The sequence below is a fragment of the Rutidosis leptorrhynchoides genome, unplaced genomic scaffold, assembly GCF_046630445.1.
Source record: "Rutidosis leptorrhynchoides isolate AG116_Rl617_1_P2 unplaced genomic scaffold, CSIRO_AGI_Rlap_v1 contig560, whole genome shotgun sequence".
In the NCBI taxonomy this organism is placed as follows: Eukaryota; Viridiplantae; Streptophyta; class Magnoliopsida; order Asterales; family Asteraceae; genus Rutidosis; species Rutidosis leptorrhynchoides.
The window spans coordinates 1-22,130 of record NW_027266785.1 but is presented as its reverse complement, the minus strand read 5'-3'; the positions used below and the strand labels follow the sequence as shown (position 1 = coordinate 22,130).

Here is a 22,130-nt window from a genome sequence, read left to right as displayed (position 1 = left end):
AAATAGTTGTAAATAATTAGGTCTAAAGTTTCAAAACAATGAAATGAGAAGATAATTTTGGCTAAAACTGGAAAAGAGCTTGAGGTAGTTGCCAATTCACATGCATTAAAATGGGGTTAGCAATGCTTTACTTTACTCCTTTGACAGATGCGTGACAACAACCTGCCCGGTAAGATAGGGTGTTTAACTACTACTTATATGCCTTAAATCATAAATCAGAATATGCAAATGAGAGTATTTAGGAAATCAATAAGTGAACTAACATGTCTAGATTTAAAACTTGTGGCTGTACATACAATCAATTACGTAAAAAAAAGACCAAAAAGTAGACAATAAGAGCGACACACGAACAAAATCTTGTAGTAGATGACGCGTACAGAGATATGAGGTGTAAATGAGACAGTTGCGTACTAAAAATGCAAAGCTAATAAATGTGGCTTGAAGGATCTTCCTAAATCCTGAAATATAGAAACATATAGAAAAGGGAACTACTAAACTTATTCCAAATTTCCTACATCAACATCTTGCCTTCTTTGCAGGCAGACTAAGATGGACTTTTCAACTATTATTTCGGTGGTTTTTGTGGGCACATTTTCTTTGCCAGCCCCATTTTCCTTCAATGTCAACTATGGACCACATTATACTAGGACACCATTAAAAAATTATCCTTTCACGTATAAATATAGGCAATCTTGAAGAACATAAATTCTTCTTCCAACTAGCTTCCCAGTGGCCTATATAGCTATAAGTCATCTATCAGTCTTTCGATAGGCGCTTAAAGTCAAGTATTCATGCAAAAGCATACTTATCTATCATTGATATTGTGCGATTGATATCCTATTGTTTAGATAACAAGGCACCAATATGTGTCATTTGAGGCTCAGAAGAAAAATACAATAAACGAACCACATTTTACAAAATCTAATAAGATTTCTTCGAGCACTCAAGATTGGGATTGAATTACGGGCAATGATAAGTAGGCAGGAACACCATACTCCACTAAAATGTATTGTAAACTGAATATTTGTTTCATTCAAAGATAAAAACGATAGTGAGTTACGCCTTCTAATTAAAAGCAGAAAAATGATAACAGAGGACTTAGTATCACAAAGCAAGGAATCGACACACTATCCTCTCAACCCAGTCTAATTTTACTACCAACCTCATCCATCAGTGAGCCACTTTCTCAGTAACTAGTTGAGGAATAGATTCTGATGGGTTTGAAGGAGATGGTCCGGTCTCGACGCACGCCTTCAGCACTGCCTCATTCTGCAAGACGAAGGAATTTTAAGAACATGACAAAGCGACCATTCGCAAATATGAATATTGATATCGAACATTTGTGGGCAAGGACAGGACATGACTAGGTCAAACTAAAGGCAGCAAGGGAATTTTCAACATTACATTTACTTGATTTCTAGTCTCCTAGTGCATGGAATCTTACATAGCTTAACCCAGTTCCTGACAAAAGCAAGTCATTCGAGATAGAAAATACTACTAAGTAACTAGCCTACCTTACTTTTCCCTTTAGCCAAACTACAATTTTCAAAAGCCAGTCTTATCAGTATTAATTCAACTGTTTAGGCCTAGCCACTGATGGTACTTGTCTAGGAGATGATGAATTCTTTGTTGATTCTGTCAACTAAGCATATGCTGACTCTATTTCAACACAAATTAAGCAGTACTCAATCACAAATGACATTTTATCTGGCAAACCAGTAATATTTAATAACAAACCAACTAGACTATCCAAGATGCAGACTGACTCTATTTCAACACAAATTAAGCAGTACTCAATCCCAGAAGACATTTTATCTGGCAACCGGTAATATTTAATAACAAACCAACTAGACTACACAAGCAACACAACAATAGAGAAATAATGGCCTAAAGAGCACTAAACAACTTGTTCTATGACCTCCAAGGTAAAGCCCAGACAATTAGTCGTTTCCAAGAGGCCTCAATTGTAACATTAATTAATTAACGGCCACTTCTGTGAATTTTCAAGGCAGATATTCCAATTCACAATCTGTTTGGTAATCTATCATGCAACAGACTGCTTTGACGATCCAGACTTATTTTTAAGCCTAACCGTTTCCATATGGAAACAACCAACCGAGATAGATCATCATATGTCAATGAATGAACTTCTTTTGAGACAAAAAATATAAGGGAGTTAGCTGGAAATCACAAGTGAAAATTGTCGGTTTCTATTACTTTCAAAGACACTGGGACAATGTTGAGCCAAAACATGGGCAAGAACAATCAAAGACAGTTGTGACTGTAACGGCAATGAACAGCATCAAGTAGTTTCTGGACTTGGACAATAGGACTTGACAGGGAGTAATTAATATCAAAGAAGAATTCAATCAATTTATGGTTCAAAAGAATATAACACAACACAGATACAAGTATTAGATTGATACATGCAAATATGAAATATATGGTTCAAAAAAATATCTATCTCCGTAGAAAGAGTAACCACGAGCTAAATCGAACCAATGTGAATACGAAAGGGAAAAGGGGGAGAGACTAGAGATTGATGATAGACGTACCTGCCAGACGCGTCGAAGACGCTTCTTGGCGTTGGCTTTACGGGTAGTGGTGAGCTTTATTCTCTTCCAAACAAGGCCACCGGAGTCGTGCTTCTTCACAATCTCCAGCACTCGTGTTCCCCAGAATGCTCCCATTAAACCTCCTCCCATCTCTCTCGCTGAAAGATTAGCTTCACTGAGGGTTTATAGTTAAACTTGGGCCAATTCCAATGATGAAGGCTTGTTCTTAATACTTGATGCAGAAGAATGAAAGGACTCGTAACTGGCCTCGTTGCAATTCAATTGGGCCAAAATGGAATTGATCTTAAACAACCAAAGGGCCAGCAATCATAAAAACTACTCTACGGTAATGTATAGGAAACGGTGTCGTTTGATAACAGCCCTGGGCCATTTCCATGGAGACACTCTCGTGAGTCGTGAAGCTGTTAACTGCATGTATAACTAGCAACAGCTCGCAAGTCTCTCCATTGACAAGACAACAATCGACCTCGACGACGACGCAGTTAACGATTAAATGTGGACGGCTCTACGATCTCGCTCTCTACACTTTACCTCCTCATCCTCTTCCCTATCGACATTTTTGAATCAATCATGTGAGCTAGGGTTTGTTAACAGCCTCAATCGTCTTCTACCTCCCAGTCAATTGTTAATCACCGAGAGTTACTGAGCCTTCAAGAGATCGAAAAGATTCTAAACGAAGTGAAAGCCGACGATGTCAAGGTTTTACCTATGCAGAAGCAAAATGATTGGGCCGATTTCATGGTTCTCGCCACCTGAAGGTCCACGTGGCACGTCAAAAACATTTCTCAGGCGTTAGTTTACAAAGGCATGCTTTTTAACTGAACTAATCTGATTCCAGACGTATTAAGCTTGAAATACTACGTATTTTTGTGATACTGTCCCTGAATCTCAATGTATACAACTTTCATTATTGTTTAGTTCACTTCTAAATGGATAAATGGCTATTTGTTCTTGTTGTTTTGTTAGGTTAAGCCAAAACAAAGTGGAGGTAAGAGGTTAATTTTACCAAGCGTGGTAAATGGATTGTCGTCGACTCTGGTTTGTGCCTTCACTTTCTACTTAGCATGATTCTGTGTTTTGGACTTTTATTAACTTAATTCGTAGCAACTTTTTTATCTATTTCAATCTTATAGTTCGAATTGGTTATTACTGTTGAGTTGCATGTTTTCTTTTGTGGTTTTTTGCGCCTTGTCGATACATATTTTCTTTTCTTTTTTTCCTTTAGGCAAAGTGACTGTTCATGCTCTTGATGAGAAGGCTAGAACTTATTACGACTTGGAAAGTCTTTGGAGTTCAGATTCATCTCGAAAGGAACTGTCTGAGGTATTAATTTATTTCATCCTTGTACAATTCTTATTGTAGGCATGGGTAGTGTGAATTCGCAAAGTTTTCTGCTGAAATGTACATGGTTTGGCTTTTAGTTGGAACCCATAGGCCGTCAATAGATGATGATAGAGCTTTGCAAGTTTTTATTCTTTTCAGCACCTTGACATGATGATTTGTTTTCTGGTCACAAATTACAATTGGTTGAAACTCTAATCATTTGCATAGCAGAAATAATGTGTAGCTTTAGGCACATAGTTGTTTAACAGTCATAGAAAAAGATGACTAACTTGGAGAAACTCCGGTGATTCGAAGCTCATAGTTGTTTGGACAATCTTTTTAAAACTTGATTAAAAAACAGCATTTGTTAAGATTATTGACAACCTTTAGTCTTCATTTTGAGAGACTGTCAAAGATCTGTCATGTATTTGAAGTTTAAATACTGAATTCTTTATTTTCTTGGCTTCTCTGTTCAGGATCTGGGAAAAGCGTTCAAAAAGATACGTCCCAAGAACAACTCCAAGAAGCGACCGCAACCACAAGCAACCGTTTCTTTGTTTTTTTGATGGCAGACACTGAGAATTTGTAGACTAATTAAATTGTTCTTTTAAGAAGCATGCCAACCTCGGCATTGTTTTAAAATGAGAATCAAGTAGGCAAAACATGTATGATATATCTATATCACTAATAATGATAATTGCTATGATTAGATGCCATAATGTGGTGTTTATTTGTGTAGCTGCTGGCAAAGCAAAATTGTGTAATGTCTTCAACATTTCAATATCTGGTTAGGAGGGTTGCTATAGCCTTGGAATTCATCCTTGAAAACAAAAAGGCCAAATACCTTTACAAATTTGTTCGGACTCATTTGCCTCTTTGAAAAACTTTAGATGTGTTTACTTTAACGGTGCTACTCGGCAAATTAATAAACTTCCTTCTCTCGGCAAATTAATTATCAAAATCAAATAATACATGTCAATAATCTTTACTATAAAGAGATGTATATTTGGATGTAGACAAATTTAGGTTGTGGAGTAATACTTGATGTATGGCCGTATGGGCCCGGGCACATATGACAAATGACTTGCCAAAGGTGGTCCAATTAGATTAGATACTAGCAGCAAGCTGGGTCCGGAGGAGAACCAATCTAATGTACTGTCCAATGTAATTGAGTTGATCTCGATTATTGTTATTTGTCGGTTCGATTTGGTAAAATTTCCCCACCCAATTCATCGATCCAACGATCCCGTATGGGGCATTGTTGAAGAACTCAGTTGTCAGGAAGGGAGTGTTAAAGTAATTAAGCAATCGGAAAGAAAGGATCTTAAATGCAACCAACAATTTTATACATTTGGGTAAATAGAATCAAAGACGAATGGAAGGCTATAATAATAATAAAAAATCTAGCTTTTCCTTGCAACCAATCGTGAATCTTACATATATTTTTTTTTAAAGTTGTGAATCTTACATAGTTGGGAGCTATTTAATGTAGTTATTTTTCCCAACATCAAAATATTACAAAACCATGGCAACTGACAATTGATCATTCGAATTTTTCCCAACATCAAAAGATTACAAAACCATGGAAACTGACAATTGATCATTCAAATTACTCTCTCCGTTCCACTTCAAATATTTCGTAATAAAATTTGTTTTGATCAAGTATCATTTTATGAAATTCAAGTATATTTGAACTATTTTTTCCATCATTATCCTCGCATTTATTTTAATCAATATTCTATTTTGAATAAATATTTATGATTTTTAAATAAAAAATGATGGACAGACGAAGAATTTTTCCTATCATTAATTGTTTTCCTTAAGATTCACAACTTTTATTACAAGACACTTGAAGTGGACTGGAGGAAATAAAGTCAATTGATCTTTCAAATTAAAGTCATATGCGCCGATAATTGTAGGTTGAAGCATGCAGTGGATCTAAAACTGTCACATGGAACGACCGGCTATTCTGACATATACGACAAACAAACTTACTACATCCATCTCAAAATACATGATGTTTTTTTTATTATTATACATGCCACAATAATCAAAACATCAGGTGTTTTGAGACGGATGTAGTTATAAATATGTTAAAGAAACCCCTACCAAAACACATTAATATGTACATTATCACCTTTTGAGTTAACCATCAGGATTCAAGATCTAGCAATACATTGACAGCTTGATGTCCCTTTTAGCAAATGGGAATGAAAAATATCTTTTAGGCACATGTAAGACCAAAATGAAAATAATGGATTTACTTCAGACAATATCAAAACTCATTCTCCATTTTGTATGCCTATTTTCCTTAGACAATTGAAATGTGAAGACGAGAAATCATTGAGAAATTCGAAATCTAATTATAGAAAGTAAAAAGTTAATGAAAAAATTTCCATTACTTTGGATACAAATTTATCTTATTGGAGATTATTGAAGACTCTGCCGATGAAAGCCAAAGTTGAAGTTTGACAACTTGTGCGTGGCCTCTCTGATGCACCGACCATATCATTTTTGTTAGGAGACGTCAATATTCAAACTAGGGTAGAAGAAGCTATTTAGCAGATATTATATTGATGATACAAATGAAAGTTCACCTTCCCTATATCCGCCGTCACTTTTCATCGTACTGTTAGAAGCATGATGAAGTAAATCACTCAGAACGTCTCCATAATTTATATAAGCTCTAAGATGCGCAACATCATTTATAATTACATAAGTAATGTCACCAAACACTTATACCTAAATGTGTCAAATTTAGTCAGTAATCATGCACTGTTTTTTGGTATAAATATGTCGCATTTACTCAATAAATCATTTGATGCTTTATTGGTTTGCATGGAACTTAAAAGGGCAATTGTTCATCACAAATAATCAACATATCAAATAGCATGCTCTTCAAGTTTTTGCATCTATCTCTCTTTATATAATTCTTAAAATATGTGTCTTTACTTGATTTCATTTGAAAAAGTAGTCAAATGAAATCAATAAGAAGAAAACCTAACCTAAAATTTGCTCCAAATGCTCCAAATGAAATCAATTGGTTTTTGAAACCAAAAGAAGTCTATTTTCTTAGTTATATTTGGAGTTGTAGATAAATGAGAAAGTTGTGATAAGTATGGAGTAAAATTGGAGAAAATTTAAGAGTAATGAAATGCCTATCTATTCTCTAGTGAAACATTGAGCATTCTGAAAGTTCAACAGATAATATATTTTGAGATTTATGTTGCACAACATGACAAAGTTTATTGCTAATTCCCATAATTTCTTTCATCACATGTAAAATGAATATGAAATCAAATGATATCAATGCATTAAGAGTAAAAGAAGCATCAACTTGCACAATATGAAGACCCTTTAGTAATTAACCCTTCAAAAACCAAAATAGTTACATGATATATTAAAGAAAAAAAAAAGCTACATATTGAAGTAAAATGAGAATCCTACCTCATGTCTCCAGGTCGATGCAATGAAGAACTTTGATTTGATCCATGATCAATCCATATTTTATCATTTTCAAATAATCTAATAATCTCATTTGCATAAACAGCTTGTAATTCATCATTTCGTTTCCATGATAAGGATATATACCACATTGATCGAGAAAGATAAGTTTTGAAAGAAAGAATGAACATCACCTACCTCTATAGCTGTACTGACAAGAGTTAATTGCAATCGATGAATAAAGAAATGAACATAGTATGCAAAAATGATACTCTTGCAATATCAAAACTTGCACTCCATTCCATTCTTATCCCATATTACTAGCACCATCATATTCTTGACCACATACATTTTGAATATTGAGATTATGGCGACGCAATATAGCACATATCTCCGTCTTTAAAGTTTTTTCATAAGTATCTTTAACATGTGTAATATCTAAAAAAATTTCCGTTATAAATCAAATCATATCAAAAAAACCTAATAACAACAACAACAAATTATTCTATTTTAGACTTGTATTGTGATTCATCGACAAACAAACAAAACTTAGCATTAGCATCACCAATCTCATGATAGATTTCACTTCGTACTTTTCTAATAAAGACATATAACGTTTCTTTTTGAATATCCGTACGTGTGTACTTTACATTCTGACGTGTATTCTCCAAAATAACTCCTTTAACCTTTTCATTGTATAAACACAAAAGCGGAAACATCTCGAGAAAATTGCCATGATTTTTGGATTCTAAGCTTTCATCATGATCTCAAAAAGCACAAGATTTAAAGGTTAACCATTTAATAACATCTATGGAGGATGTAAGACGCAATATGTCATCCAATATCTCTTCTCTGGACCATTCATGTATTACTTAACATATCAATGTGGCTTTCATTATTCTTTAAATTTATCAAAGAACTATGAGCAATCTTGTGAGCTAATTTTGGACCTTTTTCTAATTGAGATAAAATATACATCTTTGTCCATCATGTATATTTTTCCACTTAGTGAGTCATTTTGAAGTGAATGAGTTGAATTTAGTAGCAAGCAAATAGAAATGGAAGCAAAATGCAACATCCATTTTTTGTGAGAATGATTTGCTAGACCATAGAGATAATGATTATTCATAAAAATTAGATAAGGTCCATACTAAATATATTCCATACGAATTTGATTTTTTTGATTGGCTAGAGTTTCAAAATTGACGGACACTCTCTTGGATCACGAATCAAAGAGCTAAGATCAATATCTTATTTTACCTCGATTCTCCAAACTTTTATAGGAGGAGATGGTTTAATAAATGGCTCAGAATCCACAGTAAGCACTTCGTTGGCAACATCTTGTTTTGTATTTGTATCATCGACATTTCTTTTTCTTTTTGTTGGCTTGAAAGATGCATAAATCTTTTTATTTTTAGACATTTTCACATATAAAGAGAGTGATAACTAGTAATAACAAAGAGTATCAGTAATCATATTTTTACATTGTCAATACATAAGTGATAATGTTCTAACTACGGGATGATATTGTTTAAAAAGTTTACAGATTAATTGTTTGTAAAAACCTATAAACATTAAGAAAAACTTACGCAAACATCATCAATCATCTATCAAGAACTAGGTTTCACAGTGAAGACACCAACTAAACAACAGTCACTAAACTAAAAGTTTCGAGAAAAAAATTCATATTGTAAACAACAACAAGTAAATATCAAGTTACCTAAATTGCAAGTTCATATATGATATTTTAATTATATAGATTCAATTATTAGTTCATACCTTTGATAACTTTGATATTAAACCAGATATGTGTGATAGAAGAGCCAAATAGGCCAAAATGATGTGAATTTAGAAATTAGAGTATAGATAGGTTGGGCATGGCAAGTATTGAACCCAACATTCACATATTTGAGTTAACACAACTACCGACAGAGTTGCATAGATTTTTGTTATTATATATGTACAATTTTTTATTTATTACATCATTTGTCGAGCCTCTATGTCTCCGCCCTTGCATGTATAGTACACTATCCTTGATCAAAGTAATGTTTTCTCTTAATACATATAGGTACATGATGGGTATGATCTCATTGAGTTATAAAAGTAAAAAATAATCAAATTACACAACAAATGCATTGTTGGAATATGGAATATTTTTAACCCAAACCAAACGTAAACTTCCCAAAATGACGAGAGAAATTTCTGAGCATACACATATTTATGTCAATATGTCCATCACAAAACTTTGTTTCTTCAACCTTCAACACTACAATTATCATTTTGAAATTTTTCATTCATGTATTTTGTACAACTTTAACAAATTGACTGAAAAGGCTAATAGCAGTCATGGGCTCATTCAATTATAAAGATGCCAAGAATATTTTTACAGCTAAAAAGCCAATGAAACTGAAGAACACAAGCAATTTTAGAAGAAAACAAAAGCCCCTTAAATTGTCACAAATCAAATACTAAGATTAAATTAGCTCAATTATAAAATCACACTACGAAATTAGCCTCATTAAAATTGTTAAATTACAACAAGCTACTAGTATATGTTAGCTTCTCCAAGATTGCAACCTACCACAAACCATAAGAGAAATAAAGAAAATTGAAAACTTGCAATGAAACTGTATTAAGAATAAATAATCGCGAAATTATCGGGATTTTCACTTGGTTATTGGTAATCTCCTTAAGGCGTATGAGTTTTCCCTTTAAGATGATGAGGTAATAAGCGCAAAGAAATATCAAAGTCTTTAAAAAAATTTGATTTTCACACAATATATTATGATAAAAAACTTGTAATTCGCAAACTAAATTTGAATGTAAAATCAACTATGTAAAGATCCGATCAACATTACCAGGCATGAAATATGATTAAAAATCATGAAATAAATAAATATAGAAATAATTATTGGGCATTGTATAAAAGATTTGGACACAATCGGATACAAAAATGATTACCAAAATGAATTTTCACAATTAACAACAATCAAAGAAAAATCTAAAAGAAAAAGACCACTCAAATACTCTAATTCTACTATGTAATCAATACATATAGGAATTGGAATTACCCAAGCTAAGCTACAATATCACTTGTTAGATGATCCATAGCCTCTTGTACCAAGAAAGGATTAACACTTAGTGATCATGGAAGCTTTCCATCCCATTCTAACTTTTCTTTATCCAAGTGTTCGATTTTTTACCTCTTTGAGCCTCGTACTCACATGATTTTTCGCATACATGATTGTAGGGTTAGAAATATATGATAACACTTTCTTTATACGATATTCTTCAAATGCTTTGACAACTGCACCGATTAGTTGTTGAAATGTCTTAGGGATCTCTTGATGTTACAAGGTTTGAATTGAATTGAAGCACCCAAAATCCAAACATTCAATTTGGAGAGTTTGGAGGCTGATTGCACAAGCGAACGTCATACTTACCTTCTGCAATACCTCTACAAAATTCTTCATCATCATGTTTGATACGAGTCTGTGTGTTATATATCTTGTTCATTATAAATCGGAAATACCAAATCTTCCCTAAGAATTTTGTGTTTATCTAAATCATATATTATCTTATAGTGTCTCTCTTCACTGATGCCATTTCTTTTGTTTCTAAAGTGCCATCTTCTCTATTACATCGATTTCTTTTTGTAGGATCTTGAGTAACAAAAGGAAATATTCAAAATTTTCAAGCGACCTCTTTTATTTTTCTCATTTAGCATAGGCTTAATAATGCTTGAATATTTTATTATTTCTCTAGATTCCACATGCCTATGCAAAATAAACTTGCATATTACCACTGCACAAGATAAAGAATGAACATTTATCCTCTCTTGTAGAGGCATCCCACGATATATTTCACCATCAATTTTAATTCTCTTTCGGCCATATTTTCCCGTCTTCCTATGGCATACATTATTAGTGTCTTTATATAATTGCCATATCCGATGAACACTATGCCAACTAGTTGAAAATTGAGTTGTCACTATATCTTTAATCCCTTTTGGCAATATTTCATTAATACATTTTTTTAGTAGAGCTTGCAATGGTGCTATTCGTTCTTTACTATTCATCATTCTCTCAGCTTTACTATGACATCATTCTTCATCATCCTCATCTACATAAAAACAACATAATAATGTTAAAAGAATCAATCTACTATTATAATAATCCTCATCTACATAAAACAACATAACAATGTTAAAAAAATCAATCTACTACTATAACCCTTTGATTTTTATTCATGGTTGATAAGAAGAATCAATCTACTATAACACCTCTACAAGAAGATATAAACAATTGTTCAACTCATCACGCCCACGACTCTCTAATAAACTATACAAGAAGATAATTGATATTTTTGCACAATCTTAAGAATTGTAAAGATATACGAGTTCAAAGTACTTCATTAAACTCATATCTATATCAAATTTTCCTTTACATGAGGAAAATAATATCTTTATCAATGAAAAAAGTGACAAACCAAAAAGGCAAGAATATCTAATGAGCCCAACCAAGATCTAAGAATATACTAAATGTTCTTTAAAATAGATTTATTTTTTGGTTTTTACATAAACTAATAGAATACCAGAATCAGCTTATTTTTAGACATAATTATAAATATATAGATTAAAATATCCTATTGTAACTAATTACATTGCAAAACCAACATTCATTTTATCGTACAATTATCATATTCCAAGATCTTACCATATATGATTGGGTGAGTATTACATGCGATCAAGGCAAAATGGTCTAGGATAGATTTGAGATTTTCGATTTCTATTCAACAAGATATGTACGAACTCATATTAAACCGGACAATATAGAATTTTATAGAGATGAGCAGAAGGTGGGTAGGACATTCACTTGTTCAATCACCCTCCAAACTCTCAAGATATGAATGTATTGAATCTTGGCTTCTTCAATTCAATTCAAACCTTGCAACATCAAGAGGGCCTAAGACGGTTGAGCAACTAATCGGTACAATTGTCAAAGCATTTGAAGAGTATCCTATACAAAAATATAATAATATATATCTGACCCTACAATCAAGTATGTGAAAAACCATACGAGTACATAGCTCAAATAGGTATAAAATTAAAGACTTTATGAAGAAAAGTTAGAACGTGATGGACACCTTCTCTTTTGACCGAGTGTTGATCATTTCTTGGTACAAGAGGTCAAAAATTATCTAACAAGTGATACTACCCAAATTTAATTTAAGGTGATTCCAATTTCTATATGTATTGATTATGTAGTAGGAGTTTTTAAGTGGTATTTTATTTATGCATATTTTCTTTGATTGTTGTTAATTGTGAAAGCTCCTTTGCTAATCCTTTTTCTTTCCAATTGTGTCCAAATCATCTGTGGAATTCTCAATAATTGTTTCTATGATTATTTATTCTCTTTTTTTAAAGATGTTACAGGTTTGATAATGTCATTAATCGGATCTTTTCACACAAAGCTAATTGTAGGTTCATAGTTGATTTACATTCAAACTTAATTTACGAATTGCAAGTTCCTCATTGTAATGTATTATGCAAAAAATAATTTGTCTGTGGACTTTTATATATCCTTGTACTTGTTACCTCCACATCTTTAAGGAAAAAATAAGTCATGTGAAGATAATTATCAATAACTTCCTTTTAATTTCGAGATTCTTTATCCTTAATATAATTTATGGTTCACAACAAGTTTCAAATCTACTTTAGCTCTTTTATGTTTTGTGCTAGGTTGTATTTTTGAGAACGTTATAGTGATCTTATTGCAACTCATCAATTCTATTTATTCTCAATTAAATTAGTGTTGACAATGAAAAATGTGGCTAATTTGAAAATATGATTTTGTAATTGAACTATTTGAATTTTATTATTTGGTTTGTGCCAATTTAAGGGTACTTTTTTATTTTAAAATTGCTTGTGTTATTTAGTTTCGTTGGCTTCTTAGGGGTAATAATGTTCTTGGTTTCTTTGCAAGTGAACAAGATCATGAGTGTTATTAGTCTTTTTAATCAATTTGTTAAAATTAGGCAAAAAAATAAGCAAGGAATGTAAATTTTGAAATGTTAATTGAAGTCTTGAAGGTCGAAGAAACAAAATTTTGTGGTGGAGATATTGGCATAAACATATGCATTAAGAGGAAACATTGCTTTGATCAAAGACGGTGTACTGGACATGTCACATTATTGGGGAATCAATCAAATGGTTGACATTCTATCTTTAGGTGAGAAGGATGAGGAGCGTGCACATGAGGGTGTAATGGAAAAATACTATTATTTTTCTTAAATTTGGAAATAATATAGGATAAAAAATATGTTTATATTTCCATATAATTTTGGACGAAGGGAGTGTATGTAGTAATGGGTAAACGAGCTCAAACCTAGTGAGCCGTTAGGTTCGTTATTAAGGGTCTGTTTGTTACGCGAGACGAGACATGACAAGATTTTTTGTCCTTATCAAGTGTAGCTAGGATAGAACTATATGGGACAAATATACTATTGTAAATAAAATTTTCTTGTCCACCATAAAACGGTTGGACAAATCATAAATTTTATTACCGGCTTACCCGTACCTTTTAATTTTAATTACAAAATTACCTACTCCTACTTGTCAAACATTTGAAACAATCTGAACTCTCTCCTCTCACTCTCCTCTCAATCACATCGTTGATGCTAGGTTTTAACTCTTCGGTCGTCGTCATTCAAGTCTCACCACCGTTATAATCTCATGTCTGATTGCCATATCCATGCACTGGTATTTTATTTTGTCAATTTAATAAGTATTTTTTTAGTAATGACTCTCTGTATGTAGTATTCTCAAAAATCAGCTGAAAAATTGATGGATTGTTGACCTGCATTGAGCTAGATTTTGATCAAGATTTGATTTACTTAGAATTTTTTGACGATTGGATCTGGTGGGTGTTTGATATTGGTTATTTTGATTATTCATGTCGGAGGTGGTCATGAAGTGCTTGAGTAAATGACCGAAAAAGGTGATGCAAGTGTAGAAATAAAGAAAAACTATTGGCTAAGAGGAAGATCTTGACTAAAAAAATGTTGTAATTTCATTGGAGGATCCAAAGAGTTTCGCCTGTAATTTTCATATGTTACAGCTCTTCTCATTGGTGGAGGAATAATCAAGAAATATGATCTCAAGGTTGCAAGTAGTGCTTCCATAAGAACGTCAAGCAAATTGGTTTTGTCAAGGTAAATTTTTCATTACCTTCTATGGTCGTGCTTAAATGCAACTCGATTTTACTATTTACTAATTACTATTGCCTTAAGGTGAATTGGCATATCATGAAATAAATACACAATCTCGCAAAAATATTGCTTTAAGAAACAATATCACCTTTTGTTTTATATTTTGGCCCATTTGTATATTTAAACGAACTCGAGAATCAAAGAAAATAAAAATCGAAACCATAACCTTTTTTAAGCTTAGATCTGCATGATTTTAAATTTGAAAAATTCGATGCCGCAACGATGTTCACTTCGTCGAAACGAGTCCAAGTATATAAAATTTGCCGATGGCGGTGCCGCCAAAAGGGTGAGGATATCCAATTTTTTTAAGTCATAAAGGTGACGTGTCTCTCTTTTTTTTACGATTCATCATGTGACGTGTCTCTTATGTCTAGGTGACTGGGAAGAGTTGATGGAGAGATGATGACACGAAGACAATATTAGACGAAATGTATGATTTTGTTTGTTAGAAAAAAATCGCGATGTATGAACTTGTTAGTTAAATTCAATTTGAGGTACCAAAAATGTTATTATGTCCAGCATGAAAGGTCTTATGTTCGATACCTTTCTTTGTAGAGATTACATTTCCAACATCACATCATATATCAATCCATCTGACACCTATATGTGAAATTAATAACGAGATTAGCACAAAAAAGGATGAAATGGCAAATAGAGGTCTACAAACTTTTGTGATGAAGGATGAGCACCAACAAGGTAATCAGCATCGACATTGTGAGAAATTGATCTCATGGCTCTTACATAACATGGATCCCTTAGGCCTCATTCTTTTTTAGTTTTGACTCAATTTATTTTGATTCACTTTGACTCAAAACATATCTTAACTCACATACCTTAACCATAATTACATAAATTGTAATTTATATATGATAACTATACTATACTTTTTCATATTATATAATATATATTTAACCATATCACTACTTAACTATACTATCTTTTTCATATTATTATTATTATATTATATATTTGACCATACCTCAACCATCCACTAAATCATCAAATCGATTAAAATCACACTGAGTCAACCAAAATCATAATCAAACACAAACGAGTCGAGACGAGTCGAAGCGAAATGATAAACAAATGGATCCTTAACCAATTGAATCAAACTATGTAGTAAATTGCCGTGATTAATCATTATTAACATAAAAACTATAGTTACCACTCTGCATTTAAAATACGGTACAATATTAAAATATGGTACAATCTTAAAAGAAATCCACGATCTTAAAATTATAGTTGTTGCCGATCGCTACCACCTCCTCCTACCTCCATCATTTTCCAACCCCCTTCTTTTCATTAAAAGGAAGCCACGATCACCCCTAGTCTCGCCACTGTCCACCCATTTCGACAACGGTGTGGCTCATTTTCTCTTATTTTTAGTAATTTCGATTGGCTTTGTCTTAGATCTACACCCTTTGATCCTTATCTTGTCTATTCCTATATCTTTACTCACTTTTCCAATTTTTCCGATGGGTTTGACTACTTTTCAGGCGAGTGGGAGATTTTCGGTGACGACATGTGGTTTAAGCTCTCTCTCGAGTCTCTTTTTACGATACAGGGAGCGATGGGAGACTTTTTCCATAGCTAATCCGACAACATCAACCTTTTCTAGGGCGAGCGGCGGTCCACGGAGGGGCAACACTCGGAGATCTGCGACGATCTTGGTATTCTTCAAGCTTATGTGTGATCCAGGAGTTTGGTTTGTCTCATCCAAGGAGTTTTCCGGCGTGTGGGTGGTAAATTCCGACCGATACCGTTTGGATCTAGGAGGTGAGATGATTTGCTTTAGTCTTTTTATTTATTTATTTATTTTCGCTCAACCTCTTTTATCTATCTGTAATTAGATGTAACACCCTCAGTCTCTACAGAGTATGTAGGTTTTCCGTCATTATTTTAGGTAGAGATCATATGGTATTTGCAATGTGTTTAATTATTGGATATGTTTATGTCCTATTGTTGGTAGTCTTCTGATTGATTTGGAAGTTTTGACTCAATCTATTTGAAGTTGCTACCATCAAATTAGGAAGAAGGTTTACCAGTCAACAGTTCAAGGAGGATAGAGTCCTGCGATGCTTGAGAATTCTTTCTAGAGAAAAAAAGGCTTGTATCACGCTTTTAATTGTGTTGCATGCACCTTAAGCGATTCATCGATCTATCGGTTTAGCGGCTTTATCTTAGCTCGAATTTTTTGTACTAGTTCGATTATTGTGTATTTTCATGATTGTATTTTCATGATTGTAATTTCAAGTATTATACATGTTTATTGAATGAAGAAAACAATTCGATCATAAGAAAATAAAAAATACACACTATACCACCATGGATGCGCATTCTGTGCCATAGGATCCTAGGATCTTACTTTCCTAAAGTGGACGTCCGTGCGAATTCTTAAATTGAACACGACAGAATTAGGATCGAGTAGGAACTAGAGTCGACCAGTTCCTATATTTTAATTTTTTTATTATTCTATTAAATTGTCGTCATTTGTCATTTATTTTACTAAAACTAATCTCTTGCATACCTATTCTTGAGCTAGTTTCTTTTGTGGACTTAATGTATAGTAATATTTTAATTTTTACCGATTTGTTGTAGTACGATTTGCTATTTTATCATGACATTAATATATTTTGATTACATATCATTATTATATATTTTATTTAAAGTATAATATGAAGAACAAACTTACGTTCGGTGCTAAACTTACGGGCTACATTTTAAATTGATTTTTCGTGCCTCGTCTAGTTCTACAAGTCTGACAATCTTACATATCACTACATCTACTGCTGAACACATACTACTATTTCCGTCCACATTAAATATAAATTTAAAAAGACGTATGTAATATTAGAAAGAAAAAAAAAAATTAGCAACAACCGGTTTGTTTTTTTTTCTTTTCGAACAACTTAAATATCAACTACGCGGACATGGTTAGGTGAATTTATTACTGATCGATCATACCCAAACCGAAGTTGTGTCGTTTTTACTTAAGAAAAAAAAGTTGTGTCGTTTCTATAGTGACTGCATGTCGTTTTAATCATTCCGTTAATGTTTTTTTTTGGGTTAATCATTCCGTTATGTTAGTATGTAGCTGAGGCACCAAGTACTGTATATTCAATTTTTCCTCCCTTTTTTATTCCCTCTAGCCATTTGCTAATATAAATAATTAGTGAAAAAATAACGGCTGTTGATTACAATCAGTCTTGACGGCTCTCTGGGTTTCCAAGTGCCAGATTCTCACTTCAATTTTGGACCCCACCCACTGGAGTACAATAATAAGTATATTGACCATCTTGCCCTTGCTGTTTCTGAAATATCTACAAGAAATAATACTAATATACTGTAAGAATGATGTCCTCCTTCACTTTGAAAAGAGCTCGATCATTTGTTATTCGTGAGATGCAGTTTGTTAATTGGAATTAAAGGTAAAATAAGGCTAAAACTTGAGGGGCCTGTTTGCAGATTTTGAATACAAGAGGAAAATTGTGTCAGATCCCAAACCTCAAGGGGTCTTGTATTGTAATTACCCAAAATTAAATAAAGAAATAAACCAGAAATAAATTAAGACAAAGAGGTAGTTCTTCTCGGTCGCTCGCTCTCTCTATCAAATACCAGTTCGCATCTGAGATCACACACCAAAATCTCTTGCTCGCTGAAGTCCAATTTTCATCTTCAAAGAGGTATTGCGTCAATCTCTGCGTCATCATCTCGACAAATTTTTTTTTTTTATATGCCTCCTTTTCTGCATTCCTGGCTAGGTGTATCGCTCAGATTTCCTTGTTTATTTCTACTTATCTGATTCTTGATCGGACACTGTTTGCGGTTTCTGTATTTTTATAATCTTCATCGGAATATATTTCGATTTTATCGGTTTGCATATTAAGTTAGCTTTTGATTCATTTATGGATTTTGTTGCAAATCTGTTATATTACAATTTAACTATCTGGTGTGATGTTTTTGCTGGTTATTTTAGAGAGTAAGTTAAGGTAGGCGAGAAGAAAAATGTTGGGACTTATAAAGCAAAGAGTTGGAGCTACAGGCTCTTCTGTGACGGTATACTTTTTACTCTGTCCGCATTTGCCATCCATTCGTAATGTGTTTTTTGATTACACCATATTTATTGGTGAAATCATTCTTGAATTCGATAAAAGCTTTTTGCTCGATCATTGTAGAGACTACGGCTGGCATTTTCTGCAGTGAGAAGCTATGCATCAGCAGTGAAAGAGGTACCTTCTTTTTCACAACGTATTGTGTTTGTACAATCTTAGTGTATTATGGTTCAGAACTTATGGGTGTGAGATTGTGTTTGTACAATCTTTGTATTTGTGGGCGACTGTGCGTTGCAATTACTCTCTCTTTTTTGTTTTTAACTCATAAATTTTGTGGAACAAATAATTGTATCCAGATGACGGTGAGAGATGCTCTGAACTCTGCACTTGATGAGGAAATGTCTGCTGACCCTAAAGTCTTTTTGATGGGTGAAGAGGTGAGGAATAGTGAACTGTGAATCAACCCTGTAATTCGTCATATGTTTCTAGATGCATACTTCCTTCTAACCTATTTTCCTTTCACTTTGCAGGTTGGTGAATATCAGGGTGCATACAAGGTTAGGATTAGCGGCATTACCCAAAAACAATATTAATATGCACATTTTGCATACATCTATCTAATGATTGCTTTTTGTATTTGTGCACTCAATAGATATCAAAAGGACTATTAGATAAGTACGGTCCTGACAGGGTTCTTGATACACCTATCACAGAGGTTTTAAATCTTCCCTTAACATTCTATCCTATTATATTGCTATTGTATGCATGAATTCCATGTACTTCTTATTCGTTGGCTGTTTCTGAAGACTGACTGCAGGGTTTTTGTTACGCATTTCACAGGCTGGTTTCACTGGTATCGGAGTTGGTGCTGCTTATTATGGTCTTAAACCTATAGTGGAGTTTATGACCTTCAACTTCTCTATGCAGGTTAGAACTCTGTGTTTTTATGGTGTTGCATAAATTGCTTAACGTGGTATTCCATCACTCCTATTATGTATGGGACATTAGCTTTAACATGAATTGGAAGGCTTTATTGTTAGTGCTAAACCCATGTTCAATTTGAACTTTTGGTAGAACATTTACATATTATAAATGTATGAGTTCAGGAGCTGTAATTGCTCGTCTTTCTGTATTACTCGGGATAACAATTCTGAAGTTTTATGTTGTGTTAAATTTTGTCTGATCATTTAAAAAGATTTTGATAAGTTTGTTGATCTGTGTTTTGGCTTTTGCTGCAGGCGATTGACCACATCGTTAATTCTGCTGCGAAATCAAACTACATGTCAGCTGGACAGATAAATGTTCCAATTGTTTTTAGGGGTCCTAATGGTGCTGCTGCTGGAGTTGGTGCCCAACATTCTCAAGTACATACCTTTTGCCATTGCTTTGTTCATGTTTTATCTTTTGATACCTTTTAGTTTTCTGATCTAAGCTCTCATTAAATGAATGGCAAAATACAACAAGACTAACTTGGATAATTTATCGCTATGCAGTGTTTTGCCTCGTGGTACGCTTCTGTCCCTGGATTGAAGGTGCTTACACCGTACTCGTCTGAGGATGCTCGTGGTCTGCTCAAAGCAGCTATAAGGGATCCTGATCCTGTTGTCTTCCTTGAAAATGAGTTGTTGTAAGTTGCTTACTGGCCAGCGATTGTTATCCAAAATGGCACATTTGACAGTATCTTATGATGTCAACTCTGTTTTTCTGCATCAGATATGGTGAGTCGTTCCCTGTTTCAGCTGAAGTTTTGGACTCCAGTTTTTGTCTACCCATAGGAAAAGCTAAGGTATTGTTCTGATTTGAGAAGTAGACTTTCAAAATGAATGTTTCAGTTTGGACAATACTCTTTTTTTCTTTTAATTTCTACTGTTTCTTTTCTCACATTGTTTACCTTCTTACTCTCTTGAAACTGTTCTTTGCAATAGATTGAGAGAGAAGGAAAGGACGTGACGATTACAGCCTTTTCAAAAATGGTTGGATATGCTCTTAAGGTTCGTGTGATTTTCCTCATCTCTTGGGTATTGTGTTTGTTCTTTGTTCACTATAGAGAAGATGTGATTGTGGGATGAGAGAAACCAACTATCTATATAAATCTCACTCACGCAAAAAAGCAAGCACAATGAAAGAAATGCCAGCTTGGTTGTTGCCAGCATGACACTGATTCATGAATTAGCTTGATGGAGCTCAATTATGGTGTGAGAAATTGTTGTTGGGCATCTGTTAATGTGATGTTTGGCAAGGAACTTGAATTTCTTGAAGTATGATTTCCTCAGAACTACTTATTATGTTGAATGAAATTGAGAATTTCTAATATGAGAGGTGCCTTGTTTCATAGTTATATATTCTGATTGACTAATACATTGTGTTTTGTGCAGGCAGCCGAGATACTTCAGAAGGAAGGAATCAGTGCCGAGGTAAGTTGAGACTTGAGAGCAAATACTAACTCTATGCATACAATAAGTAACTATTTAAATTGTGCGATCCTCTTAATACATACAGGTGATAAACTTGCGGTCAATTAGGCCACTGGATAGACCGACAATCAACACTTCAGTGAGGAAAACCAACAGATTAGTGACAGTTGAAGAAGGATACCCTCAGCATGGTGTTGGTGCTGAAATTTGGTTAGTCTTGTGTATTTATATTTTGCTTCTTGTTCATTTAATTTAGTCATGGGGGGCACCATATTTAAAGCAAGTATTCTTCATCCTTCCTTGTAACGAACAGTACGTCAGTTATGGAGGAGAGCTTTGGTTATCTAGATGCTCCTCCTGAAAGGATTACTGGAGCTGATATTCCAATGCCATATGCTGCCAATCTTGAGAGGATGGCTCTCCCACAGGTCATTTTGATTTTCACCACTTACTGTCTGTTCTAAGTCCCTTTTATGTGATTATTGATCTCTTTCTTGAAGAATGTCGTCAATATCCCTTCTTGATTTGTTCAGATCGATGACATTGTTCGTGCTGCAAAGAGGGCCTGTCAGAGAGCCGCGCCTATGGCTGCAGCAGCATGATTGTAAGGACACTTTTGCAAATTAGGTTAGTTTTTGTTCAGACTTTACATGACGGACTCAAATTCTTGCTCTGGAATTTCACTTCTTTTCGTCAATCGCTTAGCTTATGTGAAAATCTTCCTTTTGTTTTTTTTTTCTCCAGGAATTGGTCGGTCCGCTTACATGAAAATCAACCTTATTTTTGTACCCTCTCGATTTTTCATAATCACTTTTTTGCTTTAGAAGTTTGTCTAAAACTTATTGTTTGATCTTCCACTACATCTGCAGTGTGAAATAAATGAGGGAACGCAAAAATATATTTGTTTTGTTTCAATACTCAAGTTCTCACTCTCTTCTGCTATAATTTATGAAAAAGGTATAATTTTTCCTTCAACAATTTTTCTGACCATAGTTTTCTCTGTTTTAGTCGTTTATTTTAGCGCATAATTCGTCTCTCCATCCGTTTTATTC

General features: G+C 33.7%; 1 protein-coding gene and 1 pseudogene across 1 annotated transcript; both read left to right on the top strand.

The window, feature by feature from the left end:
• Positions 1-2,847: 2,847 nt before the first annotated feature.
• Positions 2,848-4,779, top strand: LOC139884504 (protein Iojap-related, mitochondrial-like; annotated as a pseudogene).
• Positions 4,780-18,617: 13,838 nt separating this feature from the next.
• On the top strand, positions 18,618-21,680 carry LOC139884505 (pyruvate dehydrogenase E1 component subunit beta-1, mitochondrial). Its single transcript, XM_071868525.1, has 14 exons — positions 18,618-18,641; positions 18,788-18,841; positions 19,021-19,101; positions 19,195-19,221; positions 19,317-19,379; positions 19,505-19,591; positions 19,903-20,028; positions 20,158-20,291; positions 20,378-20,450; positions 20,590-20,655; positions 21,040-21,078; positions 21,164-21,288; positions 21,392-21,506; positions 21,612-21,680. Exons 1-14 carry the CDS (start codon positions 18,618-18,620, stop codon positions 21,678-21,680), a joined length of 1,083 nt encoding a protein of 360 aa, XP_071724626.1.
• The last annotated feature ends 450 nt before the right edge of the window (positions 21,681-22,130 follow it).